Below are 27,239 nucleotides of genomic sequence, written 5' to 3'. Positions count from 1 at the left end.
CTTGACTCTTCCAATTAGTCTAGCTCAGTGGCTCTCAAAGTGGGGCCTCCGCCCAGCAGCACCGGCAACATCTGGGAACTTTTTTGGTGCCCTCCTCCCCTCCCCTCCACCCCACCAGAGCTACCAAATTAGTCATTCTGAGATGAGGATGCAGCTAGCAACAATCCGTGTGTGTGTTTAAGTTTATTTATTTATTTCTTCTGACAGAGACAGAAGAGAGAAGAGATAGGTATCCCTAACGGAGTCTTCATGCTGTGATCCACCCCTGTTCTCAGCTGGCCCAGTCACAGGTACACACATGCTCACTGTGCACAGGGAGACCTCAGGATGTGAACCCTAGAACTTCCCATGTGGGTCTAGTATCAGAGAGCATCGTGTTACTGCTGTCTCACTGTCTGGGCCTTGCATTCTGGATTTTGCTGTTGTTTTTATGCCAGAGGGTGTGAAAAGATGCACGAGAGAGAGAGAGAGAGGCAGGGGCAGAAGAGCAAACACAATCCTCAATGGGGCCCGATCACATCACAATCCTTTTTCCTCCAATTCTCCATCCTGGCAGGATTCTGGGTATGTGCATACTCCAAGTGCGCCAGGCTCTGAGCCTGCTCAGCCATGTAGGATCTGGCTTCTTCTGCACTGTGCTTAAGTGCTGTGCTATGAGGCCACCCCCAAGCTGTTATTTTGGCTTGTTTTCATTTCTTTTAATTTGCCAGAAAGAAAGGAGAAAGAGAAAGCACTCTGCAAGGGGCACGGTCATGCTGCAATCCCCTCTCCGTCCTGTTGGGATTTTGGACACACATGCACATGCACCTAGCATGTTTCTCAAGATGACAGGGTGGGATTCAAACCACATGGTCAGCCATGCGGCATCCAGCTGCCTTAACCACCAGCCCATGGAGCCAGCTCCCAGTCTGTGTTTTAACAAGCCCTCCCTGCAAGTCCACAGCATGCTCAGGTGTGAGAACCAGCAGCCTAGCTGACTATTCAGAATGTCTGTGCACATTTCCTGATTTTTCTGGTGTCAGTCTTTCATGTCCATGATAGAGCCCTGAATCCCTCTCTATGTGTAAAAGTCAGCCTGGAGCTACTGAGAGTGCAGAGAGGAATAGCAGGGACACGGGCACCATGAGAAATGCTGAATCACCTCGTGAGAACGGCAGGCTCTGGCTTTATCTTTCTATCCCCCTGCTCCTCTAAGGCTCCTAGACTCTCAGATCCATGGAGAAGGTCCTGGTCCTCACAGGATAACCCATGTTACATCGAGATCCTGATGCTCACTGCCAGTGGATGGAGTGATGAGGCTGAATGGGTGAGAACAGGAGTGCCAAGGACACAAGGACAGGGCAGCAGCCTGGGGCCCGAAGGTCGTGGTGAAGACTTGCGCCTGGTGCTACAGGCACCGAGAGGCCACTAGAGAATTTTGAGAACTGCAACACAGACTGATATTTGGGAAACTCTGAGTAGGGGAATCTGCTATGCCAAATGAGGGCCAAACCAAGAAGTTTCTGCACTCAGAATAGCTGGATGGTACCCTGGATGCTTCCTGAAAGAATTTTCCTTTTTGCTGTCCCCACCTAGGGGTCTTCTACCTGCAAACCTTGGGCAAGCTGGATCAGCCCAGCTGGAAGGGCGACTTGCAGATGCAAAGAAGCCCAGTCACTATCCTGGGCAGCTCTCAGAAGCAGGGACAAGCAATTGAGCTTATCTTTTGGGCCACTGCCAAAGCAGGACTGGACAGGAGAGGCCTCCTGCCCGACCTGTTTCCTGCCCTCCTCCCTGGCATTTTCCTCTTTAGTGTCCCTTGCTGGTTGTCTCTTGCAGAAATGGAAAAGCCCTCCTTCACCTCTGGCCCAAGAGTGGGAGGTGGGACACTCTTCCTTCTAGCCAGCAGCTTCAGAGGGCAGAGCCAGGGGTAGGAGCTCAGCCCTGCTCCTGCAGAAAACCACAAGAGAAATATCTCCAATGCCCAGGCACTTAAGCCTTGCACAGAAGTTCAGATGTCAAGAACTGGAGCCCGCACATTCAGGATCCCTGCTAATAGAGTAGCAGGATGCGCTGAACACTGATGACACAGACCCTGGAGGGAGGGAGAAGGGGCCGCACAGAGGCTTTGCACTGGGCACACACTATGTCTCACTTATGGAGGATCATTTTTCCAGCTGGAAATTCACATGAGTCCCCCAAATAAGACTTTTCCTTTTCACTGCCCATGAAAGAAAGAGCTTCCAGCATGCAATTTATCAGCAGACCACTTGCTTCAGTATCCCATTACCAAACCTCACCCTCCAAAGTTGTAACTTGGTGTCTGCTGGGAATGTGAATTTTTAGCAAGCATATACAAAAGCTTGAGAACCACAATATGAGAAAAATATATTTGGGCCGGCCCCACATAGCCTACTGGTTAAGGGGGCCAGATCTCACATGGCTTACTGGGGTTTGAATCCTGGCCCTGGAAGCTTGAAAACTACTCCAGGCACATGTGCATGTGTACCCCAAATCCTGACAGGATAGAGAGATGGAGACGGGACTGCGGTGTGCCTATCCCCCTCAGGGGTAGGGGGTACTTTCTCCTCTCTGTCTCCCTATATTTCCCTGGAAATTATACCCACCCTCTGGCAATTATAAAAAAAAGAAAAGAAAGAAGGAAAAATACATTTTGCTTCCCAGATGAGAGATGTCTTGGAACCTAAATCTTCCAGAATACAATTCCTCCCTCAAAAAGGGAAGCAGGGTCAGGAGAGTATACAGAATGAACCTGGGTTCAAATCCAAATACCTCCACACCCTGGGCAAGTGGCTGAATGGCTCTGAGCCTCAGTTTCCTCATCTGTGAAGTGGGGACCATCCAGGGTTGTGGTGAGGACTGGTAACATGATGCAAATTAGGTGCCTAGGATAGATACTTGGCACACAGTAGGTACTCAAGAAATGGCAGCTATCATCCTGTTTATTATGGTAATTGCCACAAGTATTGCTTGTGTGTGTAAAGGCTTCCCACTGCAAGGCTCTTAAACTTCCTCAAGGTGGAAATAAGGGCTAGTGGAACCCTCCATGAGCATGGGTGAGAGTTAGCTAAGGAATACTCCAGCCTCCTCTCCATTGGGTGGGACGACTCAGAGGTATGGTCTTCATGGGACTGGAACCTAGTTGTCCATAACTCTTTGATGCATCTTAGTTTCCCCTTTTCAAAGTTTCTTTCTTTCTTCCATGAGAGAGACAGAAACAGAGACACAGAAGGGAGAGAGAGCATCCCTGACAGGGTCCTGATGCAGCAGTCGGCCCCCGCCTTCAGCCAGCTCCAGACTCTGGGCAAGTGTGTGCCTGGTGTACCCAGGGAGGCCTCCAGACACGAACCGGTCCTTCCCTGCAGAGCATCGTGTTTTGCCACCACATCACCATCTGGCCTCCTAAGACATCATGATTGTTAAAAGAGATCCTGAACACCAGCGTGGCCTGTCCTGGGGCTCTCACACCAAAACCACACCCTCTGCTCTTTGGTTCCTCCTGTGTCACCTCCGCACAAAGTCCTCAATGACTTCACGGCTGTCTGGGTGCTCTGTTCCACAAGGATAAAGGGGAGGTGTAGGGAGGATTAAGCTGACTGCCCTGGACAGTGAGGGAGCAGGCAGACAGCCACATCGGGTCTTGGCTTTAGGGTAGTGGTTCTGCAGAGCCAGCTCCTAGGCACCAGGGAAAGATTCTATGTAATTCTGGAAAAGGTTGAAAGCTTGGGCTCTGGAATCAAGCCAGCCTGAACAGAATCCCAGTTCTGCCCTTCCTAGCAGTGAGACCAAGTGGACATTAAACAAAAAAATGCCTGGATTGAGCCCATGTAGGCACCAAATGGCTCAGGGTTTCAGCAGACAGAAGAAAAACACACCTGTGTGTACAAGCAGGGACTGCCACACAACTCTCATAGGGACGGACACTTGGAAAGGATCTTAAACTTTCACTGAAAATAGTAAATTTCTTTTTTTTAAACTTGCAGGGCTTAATAGGATGAGCTTCAGTTAGGGAGGAAAGTTGCTTCATGGAATATCTCATTCCCCTAGAGAAGCTTCTAAATGAGACCAAAGTCTCTGTCTGAAAATTAAATATGTGAATTTATCCTCATGCCGTAGCTTCTTCTCCTCTTGCCCCATCACTGAGAGGTGCCTGGTGCGTCATACAAGGGGGTCTTCTGAAAGTCTATAGGAAACGCACACTAGGAAAAAATTACACACGGATTTCAAAATATTTCGGCACCAAAATAAACTTGTACTTCAATTCCATTTTTTCAGAACCTTTTGGAAGTCCCCTTAATATGTGTTTGATAAATATTGGTTAGGGCTGTATGTCTCCAATGATGAAGAGCTATGCCTAGGGACCAGATCCCACATAGCTGACTGTGGTTTGAATCCCAGCTCTGGTGGCTCAAAAAAACATGCCAGATGCATGTGCGTGTGTGTTCAATATCCTGACAGGATAGAAAAATGGAGAAGGAATTATAGTGTGACCAAGCCACGTTGAAGGGTGCCTTCTCTTTCTTTCTCTTTCTCTTTTTCTCTCTCTGGCAAGCACATGTGCCCTCTAGCAATAAAAGAAAAATAAAAAAATTATTGGAGAGAGGGGAAAAAAGGAAGGAAAGAAAGATGGGCAGAAAGAAAACATCTGCTAAACACTACTGATTTAGGAGCATTCTAGTCTCTATCACAATTTTTCTGAAAAAGGATTTCTATTTTTTTATTCATTGTATCCCTCTAAGTTTGTGAAATACAAATATATTCCTCCCTGCATTCCTTTTTCTCTTCCCTTCATTGTCCCTGGTGTGGGGGTGGGAGACAGAGATGTGACCAGAAGCAAACTGGATCTCTGTGGATCTGCCCAGGAACTGCGGGACAAATGGTCCCTTTTACGAGCGGCTCTGCTGTGCTCTTAATAGATTTGTCACGGCCCTGAGCAGACCTGTGAAGCAGACAGAGCCTAGAGCCCAGCATGGAGCTGGGAACTGGGATACCAACCTTCTGGGAGGAGGGACAGGCACGACTCCCGCTGGGAAGACTCGTCAATTTCAAATGGTTCACCGGCTGATTCCAGCCAATTTATGAAAAATTTGCTCCAAGTAGCTCAAATCCCTCACTTTTCCTACTCTCTCTTGTCCTACCAGCCTTTCCTACAGTGGAATATTTTAAAAATCTGGCCCCTAGTATTCAATCAAAGAAACACTGAACAAGTACCAACTTCTAGCCAAGCACTCTTACATAATTCATATTCTCAGAACATCAATCATATAAGAGGTAGATATTGTTACACACATCTCAAAGACAAGGCCAGACAGGGGCCGGCAGATGGTGTGGTGGTTGAGGCATTGGACATCCACACAGGCAACTGTGGTTCAAGTCCCAGGTCTGGTGGCTTGCTTTCTCACTTTCCCTTTCTCTCTCTCTCTGGCCAAATTAAAAATAATAATAATAACTAATACAATTAAATAAAATAATTCTAAAGAATAACAAAATAAAGTCAAGGCACACAATGCTCTGTGACACTGGACCTACATGGGAAGGTCCCAGGTTTGCACCCTGAGGCTTCCCTGTGCCCGTGGGGTGCATGTGCCGGGCTGGCTGAGACTGGGATGGATCACGTATGAAAACCCTATGTTAGGTGCCTCCTGTTCCACCTCCCTTTTCTCTCCCCCTCTCCACCTCTGTGTCCCTCTCTCTCTCAGAAGAAAGGAATGAATGAATGAATGAATGAGGCCCAGGAAGCATCCCGCCCATACAAACAGTAAAGGACTGTCAGGAGGATTTACTCTCACTGCATGTGGAAGACAGTCTTGGGCTCCTCCTCTGTGCTAGGTCCTGTGCCAGGCACTGGGGGTCTAATAGTGAAACAGAGCAAGACTTCTCTCTTTCAGGGTCTTAGAGTCTACCAAGCAGTTTCCTGCCTTGGGATGTGAACCCATCTCTTGTGGTTTTAAGCATAAATATTTTTCCACTCATCTCCAAACTGCCTCCTAGAAACGACCCCATCTAGATGTGAACCAGGTTTTCAGGGTCTGACCTGGGCAGAAATCATTTCCCTCCAAAGACTCCCACTGAGACTGTTCAGCCAACACTTATTTACCGAGCACCTCCTATGTGCCAGGTGCTATGCTAGCCCCGGGGGTGGAAACAGTGAGTAAGCCAGACACAACTCTATCTGCTGATGGTTTCAAGTCTAGCTGGGGAGACAGGAATGGAATGGACAAAGACAACATAATGTATGTTATATGGTAGGACAGGTGAAGGCAGGAATGTGGCACTTTAGATCTAGAGGAGTCATGGAGGGCTTCCTGGAGGAAGCTCAGCTTGAAAGATAAACAGGAGCTAGCAGAGGTGTGCCAAAAAGCTCCAGGCAGAAGAAGTGGGTGCAAAGACATGTCACGAGTGAGCATACAGCCTGCTCTGGGAGTTGATGGTGCAAGGAAGCTGGAGCTCCAGGCGTGAGGAGGAGAGGAATGAGAAGAAAGGGAGGAGAGAGCCAAAGGAGAGGTAAATAGGGATGGTGCAGGTTCTCACCATACGATTGGAGTTTATCCAGAGAGGAGGGGGCAACTAATGAAGGATTTTTAAGAGACGTCAATGCTGGATAAGCATTTTGGGAAGCCCCTCCTTGGGCAGCAGATACTTGCAATTAAAAGGCAGCAAAGTCCCCCTCTCATTATCTCCCTTACTCCCTGCATCTGCTTTGCTTTTCCCAGGTCACTGCGTTAAGAGCTCTTCAAGGCTGCAAAATCGCCAAACCAAATCACTACCCCCTTGGCAGGGGGGCTTGGGTCACTGAATACCCGAGCTGAGCATTTGGGTTTCATTCAGTTCGCCTGCGGGCTCTCTTTTGAGTCGGTGCTTCTAGAAATGCTGCGGTATGTTCTCAGAGCAGGATGGCAACACGTCCCTTCCCTGCTGCTGACAACTCAGTAGGGTTCAGCCCTCTAGCCTACAACTCACAGAAAGAAAATCCCACCAATGACCTACATGAGCAAATGTGGTAGGGAGGACTGACAGAAAGCTGGCTTCAGGCTCCAGCCATGTCGTGAAAATCACTGAGAAAACCCTAGCCTGGTCTCTCCATAGAGAACACCTACTAGAAGTGGGGGATTTAGCACCGATGGGTGATGCCCGCCCTCTCCCCTCACGTCCCCTCCTTCCCCGAGAAAGACGGACAAGAGTCTTCTTGGCTCCCTAGACCTAGAGGTGTTCATCAGGGCATGGAGGTCCATTGGCTAGTTTTCACTCAAGGCAGGAGACCATCGCATGCTCAGGGAGCGATGAGGAAAAGATGAATGGCTTGGCCCAGGGTCAACACTCAGACCAAATTCTCATGGGAGGGGACTTCGAAAGGTGTGTGGAAAAGTGGAATTAAAGTATGAGTTTGGGGGCCGGGTGGTGGTCTAGTGGTATCACAACTGGCCCCATAAGGGGAAGGTCTTGTGTTCATATCCCAGAACCTCTGTGAGCAAGCTGGGTGTACACGGCCATGATCTGGGCCGGCTGACACTAGGGGCAGACTGTGGTGTGCAGACCCTGCTTGACCAGCCTTTCTCTCTCTCTTAGAAGAAATAAATAGACTTTTAAAAAATTATGAGTTTCTTTTGGAGCAAAAACGTTTTTTGAAATTCATGCACAGTATTTTGGTAACATGAATTTTTTGTGAACTTTCTAAAGACTTCCCCAGTGTTCTGCTCTGATTGTTTAAGGGGAAGAAGAATGGGAACCAGCATTTGACGCTGGTCTACTGTGTGGCTGCCAGCACTTTGTGTAAAGAGAGTTAAAACCTGATGGTTTGACTCTGATCTTGAATCAAAGAGTTTGAATAACAGATCCACCCACCATGAGACTCTAGACCAACCGTTTTACTTCTGAAAGCTCCTGTTTCCTCATCTGTAAAATGGGGATAATAATAGATTCTACCTACCTTTTGTGGGTGTTACAAGGACCCAATGAGATTGTGCATGTAATTTGGTAAGCCTTCACTTATGGTATCATCGTCATTATTATCATCATCATTATCACATCTTATTCCCATCTCAGCCTCCAGTAAAATTATGATCATCTCTCACATACAACTATAAATGGACCCACATTTTTGCTTATAATAGGTAAAAATCCATATAAGGGACCATTACTTCCCATTATAATTATTGCAAAAACTAAAGTGTTTCTATTAATGGAAAAGTAAGTTCAAGATTCAAGCTGGTGATCTCTGCGATGCATGCTCATAATTATATCCTGCCAATATCCTGCCTGTTGTACAAATTCCTGAAGCTTCCAGGAACTTCGTAGCAGCTGCAACATCAGCACTCAGCATTTCTTGTTTTTAAAGTTCTGGGCAAATTAGTGCGCTCAGTGGCTCAAAACAACCATGGCATATTTCACAGTTTTATCCCCTCATCACCTGTAGCTGCAGCCATTTTGCAAAACTGGGGAATTTTCAGATGAAACATTGTATTTGGATGCAAGAACACAGGCGAGGAGGACACACAGGCCGAGAAGGAAACCAGAGAGCATGTCGAATCCAAGAGAAAAGATCCACTAACACAGCAAAATTGGGAGAAGGAGTGCATGGCTCATTTAAGTGAAAATCAGTAAAGTAACTGCATACATGGAATGAAACAAGTGGAAGCATGTCCAAACAGCTACTTCAGGCAGGAGAAGAAAGGACTTGTATAAAGGGCCTTAAACACCACTGGAGTCCAGCCTGTAGTGTACTTCGGAGCTGGAAGCCACATGCTCACTTGGTTCAAGACCCTGGCTGGGCTGGCCTGAAAACAGGCCGGGCATGTGCCAGAACCCTGGCGATCACAGTGTAGCCAGGCCATGTGTAGGATGCCTCTCTCTCTCTCTCTCTTTTTCTCTCTCTCTCCCTTCATTGTCTCTCTTCCTCATGCATGTGCACATGCTCTATCATGAATGGTAATAGTAAAAACCACTGGAGTACACTGGAAACTCTGCTAACTCAGGATTCCAAACACACTCCTCTTACTAGGGAAATGATCACGGTCTCGGTCCTATGGAGCACAGATGTTGTCACCTGCCACAGCCCTGCCTCTAGAGTAAGGAGACCCACTGAGGAATGCCTGAGGGCTCCCCAGGTACTTGGGTGGAAACCTGGGAGAGTCCAACACAAACCAGGAGGGTCAATCACTCTGTAATGTAATTGGGGTTGTAATCACTATAATCCCTGCATAATTACAGAGCTTACAACCCTAATTCACCCTATAGACTTTCACCTCATAGGTTGACTATTTTAGTAATGGGTACATGCGCAGGGAAAGCAACTGAAAGTGGATACCCTGCTTCGAAGCACAGTTCCATTGTCAGGAATGAGTGATTTGTTATGTAAACCAGTGGCTCTCCACTCAGGGCAATTTTGACCCCCTGGAGAGAGTAGGTAATACCTGCATACATTTTTGATTGTCACTCTGGGGGTGGGGGATGCTATTGGCATCTAGTGAGTAGAGGTCGGAGAATGCTCAGCATTCATAGAGGATAGGACAGCTCCCTCCACCGAAAATTATCTGGCCCTATACACCAACAGCACCGAGGTTGTGAAGCCCCAAAATATACTCTAACCTGTCTCCAAAGAAGCTGGCTAGGAAAATCAGAAAATCGCAAACAAGCAAACAAAAAAGGGAAACAGGAACTACAAAAAAAGAAAAAAAGAAAGAAATGTGCTCAGTTTTCCAGAACTTCAACCCATGGAAGTGATTTAATGTGCGTATGTTTCTTTTCATACTTTGTATTCACAGAAAACCAGTTTCTGCAAATAAATAAATGCTGGATAACTTATTTTTAAAATCCGATTTGGAGGAATCCTCAAGTCACTAATGATTGGGACAGGGACACGTCTTATCACACTGGATGAGCCTTGATGCACATCAGAGAGATTCAGAAATTTCCCCAGAATTACACAGCAAGAAAATGGCAGAGCTAGGACTTGAACTCAGCTCTCTCTGGCTCTGCAGTCTGTATTCCTGTTGGTGTTTTACGGCCAAAAGTTAGGCTCTCTAGATCTTGAGATGAGTATTTTGCAAGTGAGAAGTGCGGTCAGGACGAACCTTCTTCACTGTGGGAAAGGCAAGTAAGGTCCAGGGAGAGGCAAGGATGTGGTTCCGGGGTGCCCTGTGTCAGCCTGCTGCTGGAGGGAGCGCTGGGGCATAAATTAACCAGAAAGGCTGCCTGCCTTGAGCTAAGGAGGCTGGGCTTTCCCTCCTTGAACCAGGTAACTACTAGCTCAGAGCCACCTGGGAAAAAGAGAGAGGCCCGGAGGAGGCAGCTGCAACCACTCGAGGGCCGGCCTCCAGGGAAGGTCACAGGTATAAACCATATTCTTGTCTGTTATGTTGCCAGCAGCAGAGAACTTGAGTGTGGGTAGTTTTAGAGAGCAGAGAACCAGCTTCTGGTTTAGAGGTCCAACGTACAGGAGCCACCCCTGGGCGGGGAGGGGGGGTCTTCTGGCATGGCCGACAGAGTGGTCTGTGTTCTATGGGTGTCTCTGCCCTTGAGAGTCAGTTATGGGGTCCTTGCCCTGGTGACCATAATCCTGATCTCTCCCAAGAAGCTCACCTTTCCACATATAACTGAATCAAGTTTTAACCCATTAAAACAGCTCAACACATGAATGGGGTCGGGGGCTCTATCCAAACTACGGCTAGACATGAGCAGCAGCAGGTGCTAAAGGAGGTCATTGGGAATCTGAGCAGGACCCCAAAAGCCATGTGGTGAGCTCAAAGGCCACTGATTTTACCATTCTGCCTTCCGAATAGAGGTGTGAGCACTCCTTGATCCCAAACAGTCTTAAGTGTCTACCAGGTCCTCTGAAATCCCTTGACTATCACACCTTCCAGTCCAAGGCCCCGAGATCAGGTGACCCCGAGACCATCAGGGATCCTGCTGGCTGCTCCTTGCTCTACTGTCCAGAGGAAGGGCGATCCTGACCCCACGTGCTCTACCCATGGCCTTGTCCTTGGCAAACAACCCGCCCTCAGATGATAAGGGCTCCAGAGGCCAGGACTGCTCTCTCAGGAGGAGGGCTGGATGGACACTGATCACTCACCTCCTTAGCGGGAGCTTCAGGCAGCAGCCGAGTCAAGGCAACAGTTCGTCCATCCCCATGAGCAGGGCCCCGGGCTCCGGTTTCCAGGCAGAACCAGTCTTCACTCTACCCTAGGCCTGCCTACTACAAACAATGGCAACAAACGCTCCAGGCCTTTCCAGTCCCTGACCAAGCTTTTGCCTGGGCTGTTTCAGAACTCCCCTATGCTGCCTTAACTGGCTCACTCCTCTTCCTTTAAGACTTGGCTTTGCAGTCCCCTGGGATAGCCTCCCTTGATGTGCACAATGTACCCCCAACCCAGGTAACCCACATCACTCTCCACCCAATGGTAGTATCGCTCCATCTAGAGCCAAGTTCCTCATTCCCATTTAAGCACAATCACAAAGTATCCGGGTGGCTAATTAAAAATGCAACTCTCTAGGCTCTATCCCTTCCAGCGTCTGGGAGGGACTTGGAAGTTTTCATTGTTGTTTTTTTCTGTAGGGCACGTGTGTTTGCCAAAGAGAAAGAGAAGGGAAGGTCACAGGTATAAACCATATTCTTGTCTGTTATGTTGCCAGCAGCAGAGAACTTGAGTGTGGGTAGTTTTAGAGAGCAGAGAACCAGCTTCTGGTTTAGAGGTCCAACGTACAGGAGCCACCCCTGGGCGGGGAGGGGGGGTCTTCTGGCATGGCCGACAGAGTGGTCTGTGTTCTATGGGTGTCTCTGCCCTTGAGAGTCAGTTATGGGGTCCTTGCCCTGGTGACCATAATCCTGATCTCTCCCAAGAAGCTCACCTTTCCACATATAACTGAATCAAGTTTTAACCCATTAAAACAGCTCAACACATGAATGGGGTCGGGGGCTCTATCCAAACTACGGCTAGACATGAGCAGCAGCAGGTGCTAAAGGAGGTCATTGGGAATCTGAGCAGGACCCCAAAAGCCATGTGGTGAGCTCAAAGGCCACTGATTTTACCATTCTGCCTTCCGAATAGAGGTGTGAGCACTCCTTGATCCCAAACAGTCTTAAGTGTCTACCAGGTCCTCTGAAATCCCTTGACTATCACACCTTCCAGTCCAAGGCCCCGAGATCAGGTGACCCCGAGACCATCAGGGATCCTGCTGGCTGCTCCTTGCTCTACTGTCCAGAGGAAGGGCGATCCTGACCCCACGTGCTCTACCCATGGCCTTGTCCTTGGCAAACAACCCGCCCTCAGATGATAAGGGCTCCAGAGGCCAGGACTGCTCTCTCAGGAGGAGGGCTGGATGGACACTGATCACTCACCTCCTTAGCGGGAGCTTCAGGCAGCAGCCGAGTCAAGGCAACAGTTCGTCCATCCCCATGAGCAGGGCCCCGGGCTCCGGTTTCCAGGCAGAACCAGTCTTCACTCTACCCTAGGCCTGCCTACTACAAACAATGGCAACAAACGCTCCAGGCCTTTCCAGTCCCTGACCAAGCTTTTGCCTGGGCTGTTTCAGAACTCCCCTATGCTGCCTTAACTGGCTCACTCCTCTTCCTTTAAGACTTGGCTTTGCAGTCCCCTGGGATAGCCTCCCTTGATGTGCACAATGTACCCCCAACCCAGGTAACCCACATCACTCTCCACCCAATGGTAGTATCGCTCCATCTAGAGCCAAGTTCCTCATTCCCATTTAAGCACAATCACAAAGTATCCGGGTGGCTAATTAAAAATGCAACTCTCTAGGCTCTATCCCTTCCAGCGTCTGGGAGGGACTTGGAAGTTTTCATTGTTGTTTTTTTCTGTAGGGCACGTGTGTTTGCCAAAGAGAAAGAGAGAGAGAGAGAAAGAGAGAGAGAAAGTACCCTTGGTGGATGCCCATGTCACCGTTCTCCTCTTGGGATTTTGGGCATGCATGCACATATGCCCGGCGTGAGTTCAAGCCACCAGGTCTGGGACTCAAACCATACAGTTGTCCATGTGAGATCCAACTGCCTCAACCACTTGGCTACCTGCTATTTTAAGCTTTTACCTTGACCCTGAGGCAGGTGAGGTCAAACCACATCTTGAAAATCGACAGTGACTATGAGCAATCCAAGGACAGCAAGTGTGTCCTTTTCTCCTTCATACCCGAGTGGAAGCAAGAATCCCCACAGGGCAGATGCTTAGCCAAAACCAAAGCACAATCTGTGAGAGAGAATGGGGCACCAGAACAAGCCTGGTGACAGCCAAAATGCTGCTCTTCCATTGGTGGCTTTGGGAGACGTCCTCCTCCCTCCACATTCTAATATGTGCAGAAATAAAAATGCACCTGGTTCAGCCTTTCATTTTCTAGAGCACACATCACCCAAATCCCTGTTATGCATTTTCCTGTAAGAAATGCAGACAGGGGAAAGGTTTCCGAGGACCCAGGCCTCAGTGTGCAGAAACAGGTGGAAGGACCCTGACAAGGGGGAAGGATGCAGACAGCACACGGTGGAAGGGCTGGGGGATCCATCAGCATCTACTGCAAAGGCAAACTCCTGCCAGCTGAGTCCACAGTCCTCAGACAATGCGGGGATTGTGCTGACACGCTACTGCTCGCCACACAACTCCGTTCCGCGCTCATGAACCTATTAGATGAAAACGCCTCAATTTAGATAACTGCAAATTGCTTTCTGAGCCTTAATTTCCTATTAGTTCATTAATCTCTCCATTCAGAACGCCAACAAGACAGCTGATGATAATTCCGGAGGAAGTGGGCATTAATTCGAAGCAGGAGGGAAGGGGGTTCAACATGAAAGAGAAGTTTTCTGGCTTCCTGGGTGGAGGGGTACCCCAAAGTTAATTCATAGTATCAGCTTTCATTAATTAAGCACTTATAATGGGCCAGGTCCTAGGATGGGCATTTACCAAGCTATTACCTTACTTGGTGTTCTAAAAATAAAATGGGGTTGCTACTGTCCCCATTTTGCAGAGTAAGAAACTGAGACTCAGAAGCAGCCACAGGCCCAGATGAGCACAGGGCCAGGATTCAAACACAGGTGTGTGTGGCCTCCAACCTGGGTTCCTAGTCACGTGTTACTTTTTTGACTCATCATACAAATATATAGTGGGAAAAGGATGATGAAGGAGACCAATGAACAGAGCGAGGCTCAGGTGAATGAGAGCAGAAGGATCTGAAAAACATTCAGCAAAGTCTGTCCATCTTTACAACAAAGAGCGCACATTACGGAGTGTCCGGAAGTTTGGTTTTCTTAGTTTATCCATGAAAGAGAGAGACAGAGAGAAAGCGGCAGCCATGACAGGGACTTCACACTGTAATCCACCCCCCTCAAACAGCCCCAACCATAGGCCATGTACCCAGCATGCTCAGGAAGGACCCAGGATGTAAAACCAGGACCTTTCCTACACAAGTCCAGTTGCCTTACCACTGCATCCCAGTTGGCCCTGGTGTTTTTAAAACTACTACTTCTATTTGGTCATTGGAAAAGTCATGATGTATTTTTCTGGTTTTCTATGCAAAAACTTGTCATGACTTTTCCCACCACCCTATATACAGAGAGAGCAGTGCTTCTCAAAGGAGGGTCCCAGGACCAGCAGCATCAGGAACAGCTGGAAACTTGTTAGAAATGCAAATTCTGAGAATCCTACCCCAGAGTGGGGCCCTTGGGATTTGTGTTTTAACAAACTCTCTAAGGGATTCTGATACAGGCTCAAGTTTGAGACCCATAATCTAGAAAAAGAAAAGCAGCAGAAAGGGAATTTGGAGATCACCCAGAGCAGTGTTTCTCAAACTTTAATATGCATGAGAACCACCAGGACCATCTTAAAATGCAAATTCTGATTCTACAGGTCTGGATAGGGCCTGCTTCACACTGTAATCCACCCCCCTCAAACAGCCCCAACCATAGGCCATGTACCCAGCATGCTCAGGAAGGACCCAGGATGTAAAACCAGGACCTTTCCTACACAAGTCCAGTTGCCTTACCACTGCATCCCAGTTGGCCCTGGTGTTTTTAAAACTACTACTTCTATTTGGTCATTGGAAAAGTCATGATGTATTTTTCTGGTTTTCTATGCAAAAACTTGTCATGACTTTTCCCACCACCCTATATACAGAGAGAGCAGTGCTTCTCAAAGGAGGGTCCCAGGACCAGCAGCATCAGGAACAGCTGGAAACTTGTTAGAAATGCAAATTCTGAGAATCCTACCCCAGAGTGGGGCCCTTGGGATTTGTGTTTTAACAAACTCTCTAAGGGATTCTGATACAGGCTCAAGTTTGAGACCCATAATCTAGAAAAAGAAAAGCAGCAGAAAGGGAATTTGGAGATCACCCAGAGCAGTGTTTCTCAAACTTTAATATGCATGAGAACCACCAGGACCATCTTAAAATGCAAATTCTGATTCTACAGGTCTGGATAGGGCCTGAGGTTGTGCATTTCTTTCTTATTTTAATTGTCAAGAGGGCACATGCCCTTACCAGAAAAAGATGGAGACAGGGAGAGGTAGAAAGCACCCCCCAATGGGACATGGCCATGCCACAATCCCTTCTCCATTTCTCTATCCTGTTGCGATTTGGGACACTCATGCTCACATATCCAGGATGTTTCTCAAGTTGCTGGGGTCAGAATTTGAAGTGAGAAATCAGTCATGTGGGATCCAGCTCTCATAACCACTAGGCCACAGGACTGTCCATAAAGGTGTCCATTTCTAACCAGCGTTCAGCTGAGACTGCTGCTGTTGTTCCAGGAACCATACATGGAATAGCTTGAGGCTAATCCAGTCCCCATTACCAGGGAGCTTCTGGAAGTAACAGACCCACGATTGCTCTGAGTTTTAAAACAAAACAAAACCTTCAGGGCAAATTCAAATCCATGCCTCAGGAATGCTTTAGGAGGACAAGAAATGACCTGGACCACACTGATTGCTATTTTTCCAAAATTCGTGTTCAGGTGTGAGACTTTCCCTGACCATTTTTTTTTTTTTTGAGAGATTTTCACTGTAGGGCGCGTGCGCTCGCCAGACAGACAGAGAGAGACATAGAGACAGAAAGCGAGAAATCACCCCCCAGGGGGGATGGTCACGCCGCAATCCCTTCTCCTCCATTCTCCTCTCAGGATCTTGGGCACACACGCACACGCGCCCGGCGTGAGTTTTAAGCCACCGGGTCCGGGACACGAACCGCGGTCGACTACGTGGGAGTCCAGCGACATAGCCATTACGCTAACTGCTGGTTCCCTTTCCCTGATCATTTTTAATTAAAGTTTCAGCCCCCTACTCTGGCACTTCCTATCTCCTTTCCTTGCCATGTTCTTTTTAGCACTTGGCATGATCCCATCAATTGATCTGCTTTACCAATTTACCTCCTTTACTGTCTGCCCAACTCCCATCTCTGATCCAGCACATAAATCCCACCAGGGCAGGGAGTTTGTTTTGTTTTGTTTTGTTTTTTTCACTGTTGTTTCCCTCCTGCCTCTGATAGTGCTTGGTCCATCGTAGGTACTCAATAAACATTAGCTGAATAAAGGTACAAATGGTTCTGCCCATTTCTACAAGAAGCTGCCTTTCCATCCTGGGTAGCACCTATCTGAAATTTCACCTGTTACTGTCTTCTTCTTCTTTTTTTTTTTTTCAAAGGTTTTACCTTAGGGTACATGCCCTCATCTGAGAGAGACAGAGATAGAGACAGGGGCAGTGACAGCAAGAGGGAAAGTGAGAAATCACCTCCCGGGAGCATGGCCATGCCATAGTCTGTTCTCCTCCATTCTCCTCCTGGCATCTTGGGCATGCATGCACATGTGCCTGGCATAATTTTCAAGCTACCCGGTCTAGGACTCAAACCATGGTTGGCTATGTGGAATTCCAGTGATGTCACTGCCATACCATCTGCTGGTCGCTTTCACTGCTCTTTACACATGCACTCCAACTTCACTGAAATTCAGTTCTTTCCAGGTGTGTCTCTTCTAAACCCCTTGACAATGATACAATGATGCCTGTATGCTACGCCTCTCTGGCCCTCTTCCAACTCTTCCGTCAGCCCATAATTGTGTCCAAAACTTTGCCAATCTTTGAAAACACATATAAGTGGCCATCTAGCCTCACTAAAATTAATGCAGAAACCACAGGATTTTATTCACGGAGGAGGAAGTTTGAACTTCAACTGCGACAGCACTTACACATGCTTGTAATGACGTGCCCTAGCTAGCTCTGGGTTCTGCTGTCGTCTGTACGAGACGAGGCTCATGAAGCATGCCGGAACTTCCTAGCAGCTGCAGCAGCTGCGGTCACCATTTTGGCAAGCTTTTCTGAGGGCTGCGCTAAGCGGTAAGATCAACAGTGTAATCCAACCACAGCTTGGTTTGAATTGTGCTTCCTACATGTCCGAAGCCATTTTTGCACATGATGTAGTGGGAAGGGACGTTCTTTGATGAAACATTGTGATGTGGGATGAGGACATTTCATTGATTCCTTTCAACAGCCCTGTGGTGGGCGCTAGGATCACGCCCACTTTGCAGATGAGTGAACTGAGCTAGAAGATGACAAACTTCTTGTTCGAGCTCACATAGGGAGCTCAGTAATAAAACTGGGACCCAAACTCAGTTCTAGCTGCTTCCAAAGCCTGCAGTCCTTGCAGCCAGCCTTCTCCCCCAGCCCCTCACCCCTCCTTCAGCCTCCTCTCTTGCCCCTGGACAGGGCCTTTGTTCATTAAATCCTATAACAGAAAACACAAGGGAAGGCCTCCTGACTTCCACCTCTAGTGCTGAAAATGAGAACAGCTTGGGAAATATTCAGCCTCACTGACTCCTGGTTGTGTCCCTGTCATCTAATGACCTGACTTCAGGTGGTATGGTATTAAGGTGCTGAACTCACACATACTGACAACAGTCTGAGCCCTGGGCCCAGTGGCTTGAAAATCACTCAGGGTGGGACCAGCAGTTAGCATAATGGCTATGTCGCTGGACTCCCACGTAGTCGACTGCGGTTTGCGTCCTGGAGCTGGTGGCTTAAATTCACGCCGGGCGCGTGTGCATGCGTGCCCAAGATCCCGAGAGGAGAATGGAGGAGAAGGGATTGCGGCGTGGCCATCCCCCCTGGGGGGTGATTTCTTGCTTTCTATCTCTCTGTCTCTCTCTGTCTGTCTGTCGAGTGCATGCGCCCTATAGCGAAAATCTCTCAAGAAAAAGAAAATCACTCAGGGTGCGTGTGTGCGCAAGCCCAAAATCTTGAGAGGAGAATGGAGGAGATGAGATTGCAGCATGGTCATCCCTCCCCCAGGGAGTGGTTCTCATTTCCCCTCTCACTGTCTCTCATTCTCTCTCTCTCTCTCTCTCTCTCTCTCTCAGCAAGTGCATGTGTTCTATGGCAAAAACCTTTTAAAAAAAAATGACCTGACTTCAAAGCTTCCTCTTGGCAAATAGGAGAATGTGAAGTAGCTGTTTCTCCCATGCAATGAGGTGTCTAGATACAGGTGAGCAGGTCTCCAGAGCAGCTGGTGGGCCAGGAGATCAGCTTGCAAGCTAGACCCAAGGGCCTGGCCATGTGCCTCTTGGAGTCACTAAGACCAGGGGCCACCAGAGAGCTGGGTCCACAAAGACCAAGGTGAGGACGGTGGCCTTGATATTCTAGTGCTCAGTGATTTCTGTCCCCTTACACCATGGAGCTTAAGGCTCCTTAGGGGCTGAAATTAATGAATCCCTTCCACAATTCAAGGAAAGAGGGGAACTCAGCCTTAACGTCATTACTCAGGTAAGAGCGTTACCTGAGTCATTACTGTGGTTAGCCATGTGAGATCCAGGCTGGGGTGGGGTGTGTAGAGATGAGGACTCGCCCCTGGAGCTGTCTCACCTCTTACCAACCTAAATGAAAGTTTTCCGCCTGGGTTTGGTAAGGAAGGGCAGGGTTAGAGATGAAAGAGGGATTTCTAGAATTTTTTTTATTAAAAAAAATTTAAATTAAATTAATTTTATTTCATTAAAATTTTAAAAAGTTTATGCCAGAGGGCATGCACATAGAGAGAAAGGGGGGTAGAGAGAAAGCACTCCTTAATGGTCACATCACATTCCAGTTTTCCTCCATTTCTCCACCCATCAGGATCCCAGGCATGTACGCACATGCCTGGCATGTTTTCTAACCCACCAGGACTGAAATTCAAACCATTGTCAGTTATGTGGGATCTGCTCCCTCTGCACAGAGTTTAACCACTGAACTGTGAGACCAGCCCTAGAATCTTTTAAATTAAGTGACTCCTATAAGGCAAACAGATGCACATTCATTTGCAACTATTCTATGCTGAATGTTGTCCATTATTTTATAGTAATTGGACCTGACAAGGTATTCAGTACATGTTTACAGAAGGAGAAAGAAAGACCAGACAGAAAGGCGTCAGTGCCTTCGTATGGATGACTGGATTCTGCACCAGGCACTGTGCTCTGTACTCAGTGAGCTTGTTCGTAGAATGCTCACCACCATCTGAGGCAAGTAATTGTTACTCCTTTCTCACAGATGAAAAAATGAGGGGTGGATATGTAAGGCGACTTGCCCAAGGTCACACAGCCACTGAGTGGCGGCGCCAGGATTTGAACCCTGCTTACTCTGACTCCAGAGTTCCTGTCTGGTGTCACCACTTTTCTCCTGCCTCCCTCCTATTTTTTTTTTTTCCTCCCTCCTCTTTGCCAGCCTTGATCTGGAATGGGCCTGAGGAAGAGGAAGGAAGCGTGGGGTTTAGGTGGTCCAGCTTTTTCACCAGAACTCGAGACCGACATGCTGACGCAAAAGTGAACAGGAGTTAGGAGGTCCAGGGTTCAATTCCTGACACTACTTCCTAGCTCTGACTTTTCCTTGCTGAGACTCAGCTTTCACATCTGTAAAATGGGAAGAATTTTAACACTCTTGCAGAGAAGGACCATGAGGACAAAGAATAAAGGAGAAAAGGACTTTGTAGACTCTAACTCAGGGATCAGCAAACGATAGCTGGGAGCCAAAGCCAGCCTGCAGTGTGTATAATAAAGTTTTATTGAAATAAAATTTTGTCATGCCAGTTTGTTTCTGTATTGTCTGACTGCTTTGGAGCTACAGGGCAGGGCTGAGTAGAGTTGTAACAAAGTCTAAAATATTTACTCTTGGGTAAACTGGAGAAAAAAGTTTGCCAAGTGCTGACCTTAGATGTCATGAATATATGAGGGGCCACTGTGCTTCAGCAGACAGGGTTATATATTTCTAGAACCTTCCATCAGCTCTGGCTCTTACTCAGAATTGCTCTCCCTGACCCTACCCAAATGTAGGAATCCATTTCTGAAAAACAAAGCCAGCAGCTCTCTCAAGAGTCAAGAAACAAAATGCTCAAAGATTTTTCAGAGCCCATGGGGGCTCCAGCTGACATTGAGTGTTGTGGAAAATTAAAATGAACCACTTACTTGCAGTTTTTACACTTGAGGCCAAAAAGCATTCCCTTCCCACAGACTGTGCATGTCTGAGACATCCAGTACTTGGTGGAAAACCTGTGGAAAAGAGACAAAAGGTCCGAGGGTAAGCTGATGGCGAGCGATCTGTCTCTAGGAGGATGGACCACTCGGAGGATGAGCATGTGGGCCCTGAATTCCAGCCTGACTTCTTCTGAGATACGTGACTTTATCAAGTTGCTTGAACTTCCAGAACCTGTCTCCTCATGTGTAAAGTGGGGATAAATAATTTATTCATCTCGTAGGTTGTTGGGAGGATTAAGCAAGGTCACAGGTGTCAAGGGCTTTGCACAGCTCCTGGCACGTAGTAAGTGCTCAGTGAAATGAATCGGGACTATATTATTCCCTTGAATACTCAGACCGGTCATCTGTTCATTCAACAAATACTGCCTGGTGGCCTACTATGTGCCAAGGGACAGAGAAACGGATAGGGCTGGAACTGTTCTCAGAGTCACAAAGTGTGTGGGGGGGGTGTCTCCCAAAAGCCCAGATGACCTGTTATCCTTCCCAGCAGTCTCATCACCTGGGAAGATTTTTTTTTTAAGGGGGTTGGGGTTCTCCTCCCAGAAGAGCTGAGACTCCAAATTTAAGAAGTAGAGAAGATTCCCTGAAAGTGACACCAGCAGCTCCCCTCCCTCCCCTTCTACCACACCCTCTGTGAACATAATGTGGAGATCTCCCATACACAGCTACAAACTGGACGGGCAGGGGTGCATTAACTTACTCCCTGGGCACCCCCACACCACACTGCCGGGTGCTTTCTTCCCCAAGAGATACGAGACAGCAACAAGGCTAGGCCGCGGCAAAGTATTGAAGGTTGCTGGGTCACAGTCAATTTTAATTTTCAATTTATGTCACCGTCAGCAGGAGTTGTATCTAATCTCCACTGCCTCAGAGTGTCAAGAAGGAAATGGGAAATGATTACATAACGTGGAGTCTGAGAATTTGGAGGGAAAGGTTGCATCCCTCTGCTGTACCATCTTGCCCGATCTGGGTCAGCCAGTCTCCAAGCAGACTGAGCTGCAGCCCAAAGCCTCCATAGCTAAGCAAATAGCAGTATTCTAAGCAGAGACGCTTGTTGCCAAGAGAGCGCTCCCTCTCCTTTTGGACTTGGGGGTTAGTTAAGCTGTTTTCTGGCCCTTCTGCAAAGCTGGCGAGTTTAGTAGGGTCTGTTTTGCAGGATTTACCAGCCTTGGGGGATGGAAAATGGGCTTGTGTTTCACCCCACAGGGCAGGAGGGGAGGGCAGGCAGCACATGTAGTGGCAGGCAGTTTTCTCCTTTCTAGCCTCCTCTTGTCTCTGAGATCAGTTCTTCCTCTTCCTCACCTCTGGCTGAGGTGACTCTAATGACAGTGGATGGGATTTTAATTTCATTTCTTCACCAAGGCTGGGGTGAGTCCAAGCCTCTCCTTCCTGGCATCAAGCCCAGAAAGAAACGCGGGAAGACTGAAGAGTAACGGGTCATCCCAAATCCCAGCTACTTGAGGAAGAGGTTCCTGATGTCCGAGATTAGCAGGTCGTTTCTCACCTCTGGGCACCAGCATCTGAATTTGAGGTGCCACCAGATTCTGATATTACGGTGAGAAAGCCTGGAGGTGTGGCCGAGTGGGGACAGTGAGTGAGGGGCTGAGGATGGAGCTGAGCCAGGGGTGTGGCCAAAACAGGAGTGAAGTACCAGGGGAATGGCCATGAATGAGCCAGTTGGGAATGTAGATGAGCGAGGGGTGGGGCCAGTATAAGGGTAAGGCAGATCCAGGGGGTGTGGTTTATCAAGGGGCATGGCCAATGTTGGGGGGGTGGCCCTGAGCCAGGGGGTACCCGGAGGAATTAAACAAAAAAAGGCCTTCGCTTTTGATGCCCTTTTCTCTGCAGCTCATCTCCTGACCACTGACATGTCTATCACATATTTTTCACTGCCTCCTCCGATGTTTTCTCATCTATCTTAACAACTATCCTGTCAACATACTTCTTTCAAAAACCGTTGATGAGATGCCACTCGCTGAGAAGACTCGCTCCTGCCTTGCCCCCAGCTATGGTGATGTGTTTTCCCTGGTCTTTTCCCCCTCCCTTACCACACAGATCCCTCCGTACTGTCATGGTCTGTTAACTGTCTGACCCTTCTATAGATCGTGAGCTCCCCAAGGGCAGTGGCCTTACGACTCATGGCCACAACTGTGGCACAGAGACTATAAATACTGGTGGGAAGAGTCCATGAATGAGTGAACAAGGCCCTTGCCGGTTCACAGGGTCTTGCACGCAGAAAACTCTCAGCATCGGTGTCAACGGAACACTAAGCGCTGAGCTTCATTAGCTTTTAGACCCACTGCTGGATACCACAGGACCTCGGTTTCCCTATCTGTTAAATGGGCATGACTACACTTGCCCATTACCCCGCTGTGTCTGTGAGGAAATGGTGAAGACATGCAGACGAAACGTAGCAAATTGAATGTGGAAAGTTAAAGGACGTGTAAGGGATGATTAGGAAAAACAAACCTTCATCCCACAAAGGGCAGGTGTATCCCAGCAGGGCTGGGGCTCTGGACTGACCTAAATTTCAACAGAGAATGTGCACTTGTGTTTAGCTGGTTATCTTGTCTCCCCTGGGTGGAGAAACCCCAAGTTAGGATGGAATGCATTTATCTTCACAATGATCCTCTTTACTGAGGATGTGCCAGACCTGGGGCAAACCTGGCAGAGAAGAAAGAGGCATGGAGGATGATGATACGGGAGCTGGGGCAGAGCACTCTACCCAGCCTTTCCGGGCCATGCAGGAATCCGGCCTACCTGTGCTTGATGGAGTTGCCCAGGTCTCTGCGAGGGATCTGCGGGGACCAGCGCGGCACTGACAGCGTGTCTACAGAGAGAGAAGAGAGGAGGAGAGCCTGTTATAAGGAGAGCTGGAGGCTGGGAAAGACTCTGGCCAAGCCCTGGACCAAAAAAAATGAGGTTTGCTGGCCTCAGTAAAAACACCAACCATCATCACTTGCTAAACCAGAACCAAATAGAACTGGTTTAGCTGGTTATCTTGACTCAAGGTCCCCTTAGAAGAAGCCAGCTATGGATAGAATAAATCAATGTCACCTCCACTGTGGAGTGCCTAGTGTGTGCCAGGCGTGTGCTAAGTTAGCTGCTGCAGCCTCAAAACAACCCCAAGAGTAGGGGTCAGGAATAGATGAGGAAATTGCGGCTTGGAGAGGGGAATTCACTTCCTCATCTACTTGGCGGGCTGCACAGTAGCTGCGAATCCAGGTGTGAGGGACTTCAGAACATGTGCCCTTGTACGCAAAGCTGTAACGCCCTCAATTTCAAATAGTGGTCATGCAAATACCGCTTTCCTAACTTTTTCCATGCCTCCGTACAACCCATAAGATGACTTGTATAATATTTTAAGTTGAGACCAGTTTTGGTTAAAAAAAACATTTATTCTAGGAGCAAACTGTATATGAAAAATTGTATCATTTTCTTGTTGTATATTGTTGATAACTATTTTTAAAATATCTGACCACATACCATGCTAGAATGTCACGCTAGAATAAGTTGATGGATGAATGAAGTGGATGGATGGATGGATAGGTGGAAAATGCATGAGTAGGAAGAAGAATGAATAGATGGATGGATGGATGGATGGATGGATGCAAATAGAACTGGTTTAGCTGGTTATCTTGACTCAAGGTCCCCTTAGAAGAAGCCAGCTATGGATAGAATAAATCAATGTCACCTCCACTGTGGAGTGCCTAGTGTGTGCCAGGCGTGTGCTAAGTTAGCTGCTGCAGCCTCAAAACAACCCCAAGAGTAGGGGTCAGGAATAGATGAGGAAATTGCGGCTTGGAGAGGGGAATTCACTTCCTCATCTACTTGGCGGGCTGCACAGTAGCTGCGAATCCAGGTGTGAGGGACTTCAGAACATGTGCCCTTGTACGCAAAGCTGTAACGCCCTCAATTTCAAATAGTGGTCATGCAAATACCGCTTTCCTAACTTTTTCCATGCCTCCGTACAACCCATAAGATGACTTGTATAATATTTTAAGTTGAGACCAGTTTTGGTTAAAAAAAACATTTATTCTAGGAGCAAACTGTATATGAAAAATTGTATCATTTTCTTGTTGTATATTGTTGATAACTATTTTTAAAATATCTGACCACATACCATGCTAGAATGTCACGCTAGAATAAGTTGATGGATGAATGAAGTGGATGGATGGATGGATAGGTGGAAAATGCATGAATAGATGGATGGATGGATGGATGGATGGATGGATGGATGGATGGATGGACGAATGGATGGATAAATGGATGAGTGGGTAAAGGGATGAGTGGGTAAAAGGATGAATAGGTATGTGGGTAGATGGGCAACTGGTGGGCAGATAGATCTATGGCTGAATACATGGATGAATGAATGGATGGACAGATAATTGAATGGAAAGAAGGAAGAAGCAATAAATCATGTAGACTTCTGCCTAGATGCCTGTCCCCACCTGATCTTCTCTGTCTCGCCTAGGCAAGGTCCTAACTTCATTGTCACTCCATCACCGAGTTCCAGGCCTTCTCCTGCAGACCCTGAGCACCCCTTCTTCACCCTGAAGCACCACTCTCCTCTTAGACCTGGCAGGCCCTGGAGAAGTGTGAAACAGCGGCAGAAATGGACTAGTGCTGCCCGTGAACTCCCCACCAGACAGGGAGAGAGTGAGAGAGCGGCTGACCCACACACCAGCTCTCATTTCTCAGGCCAGATGGACGAGCCAGCTCCCTGTTTTCAGAGCTGCAGATGCACGCCTCATTTTTCACAGCAATTGTTATGGAGTGGTGTGCTCATCGGGGAGCTGGGCATGGCAGACCCTATCAGGGAGCATTTAACCCTCAACCCACTCTCTCCTCTTTTCTGTCTAATGACACTGTCGGCAGCCATCTGAAAGCAGTTTCCAGAAACCCTGATTCTGCCCTTGTAAAGCTGGGACCCTTTCTGAGAGAGCTAATGATTTCCCAAGCCTCAGAGGGCAGAGAAAACTCGAGAGAGAAGCAGCGTGATGTATCAATCAAGATCTCAGTCTGCGGGATTTCCTCTAGTTTAACTAAAAACTAAATGCCATCAAACTCAAGCCCATTTTACTACTTGTTTCAGTTTCCGAGGGAAACAAAAAAGACATTAAAAAAACAAAAAACAGTTAAAAAAGAAAAAAAAAAGAGCATTCCTTCCACCTTATACCCTTAGGAGACTAAAGTCAGATGTGCGAGGAAGAATTGCACCTGTGAACTCCTAAAGATTCTCTCTCCAGTGCCGGGGAGGGCACAGATAGGAGGGCTAGATGGAGAGGAAGGATTAGCTTCCTCATGGGGAAACTACACCACTAGGAGTGCCAAATGGGCTTCATCTCATGGGCCATTCACTGTGGTGGACTCAAGGGTTGTGTTGAGAAGGATTCTGAGGAGAGAGCCCCGAAACCGATGACAAATGATTAGGGTGCCATAAACAGAGTAAGGGCGTGCCCGTTAGTCTTGTCACCTGTGCAGAAAGAGGACCCACACCTTCATTCTCCATCACACCTCACACTTGGTGCTTAGGGCAAAGCTGAGTACTTGACATGTTTGCTGAATCAAAGGTTATTATAACAGAATCACTGAGCTTATCGGCCACCCCACACAAGCTAGGTATTATGCTGTGCATTTATACCTGGAGGCTATGCCCCTGGGCAATCCATGCTAATCCCACTGTGCAAGGGAAGCCTCCGGAGCTCAGAGAGGTGCAGAGACTCATTACAGGTCACACAGGCAGGCACCAGCAGAATGTTGAGAAGTAACTGCAATTGGCTGAAAGTCCCCTAGGAGCTTCGACACCAGTATTCTCACCCAGAGGAGCTTTTGCTCCCTAGAGGGTATTTGGCAATTTCCGGGAACATTTTTGGTTGTCACCCTGTGTATGTGGGAGGGAGGCAGGGAGAGGTGGGTGGGTGCTCGCATGCCACTGGCACCTGGTACGGAACTGTTCAACATTCTCTGATACGTAGGACAGACCCTCACAACAAAATTAACTGGCCCGAAATGTCAATTAGCACCGAGGTCGCGAATTCCCGATCTAGCTGTGTCTCCACTTCTCCAGCCAACTACTTCTTCATCCCCAACCCACCCCACTCTCCCAGGGTCCTTCTGAAACTCAAGGCAGCGCAGAACAAATCCTCTTTTATTATAAGCACGTCTCCCTATTAGATTCGCATCCGAGTTATTCTGTTATTCTCAATTACAGCACCTTTTCCAAAAAAGTAGATGTAATTAAGTTTAGTAGTTTGGTTTCATTTCTCAATATCTGGTGGAAGGGATGAGTTCTGTCAATTACATTAAGCGGATGCAGCATCATTAGTCTCAAGCAATAATAACCTCCACACGGCTTCCGATGTGGGCGAGAAGATTTGAACTTTGAGATCCTCTCTTTACTTTTTTTTTTTTCTTTTGGATTTCATTAAACTTGCCAGTGCAAGCCTTAAAGCAAAAGGAAACTGTTGAAAGGGAAGGGGTGGGGGGAATCTATGAAAATCCAGGCGTTATCATAACAGAGAAGGCAAACAACATTTACCAGCAATTAAACCGATACAGAAACTTCTGTTTAACAATCAAAGCACCTATTAAGATGTCTCCATAGCTGAACAAAAGCTTCTTTTCTGTTCTAATTTTCTGATAACAAGTCATGCAGACACAGAGGCAGAATTTTGCACATCCCTGGTGCCTTCAGTCTCTGGAGTATAATAATAGACATTGCCTTTTGGAGATTTTTCATTTCTAGTGCCCGGAACGGGCAAGA

The 27,239-nt window shown here is 47.7% G+C and overlaps 1 protein-coding gene across 1 annotated transcript in view; it reads right to left on the bottom strand.

Moving 5' to 3' along the window:
• The window catches only part of KSR2 (kinase suppressor of ras 2), a 423,164-nt gene that overhangs the window by 86,703 nt on the left and 309,222 nt on the right, over window positions 1–27,239 (bottom strand). Inside the window, exons 6-7 of the mRNA XM_006151569.1 lie at window positions 23,234–23,303; window positions 20,405–20,488 (exon numbers count right to left, since the gene is read on the bottom strand). Coding sequence (XP_006151631.1) covers window positions 20,405–20,488; window positions 23,234–23,303 — 154 coding nt within the window. The remainder of the gene's footprint in view (window positions 1–20,404; window positions 20,489–23,233; window positions 23,304–27,239) is intronic.

This window comes from Tupaia chinensis, unplaced genomic scaffold (assembly GCF_000334495.1).
Source record: "Tupaia chinensis unplaced genomic scaffold, TupChi_1.0 Scaffold000320_1, whole genome shotgun sequence".
In the NCBI taxonomy this organism is placed as follows: domain Eukaryota; kingdom Metazoa; phylum Chordata; class Mammalia; order Scandentia; family Tupaiidae; genus Tupaia; species Tupaia belangeri.
The sequence above is the reverse complement of the archived record's forward strand: the minus strand, read 5'-3'. Positions and strand labels throughout refer to the sequence as shown.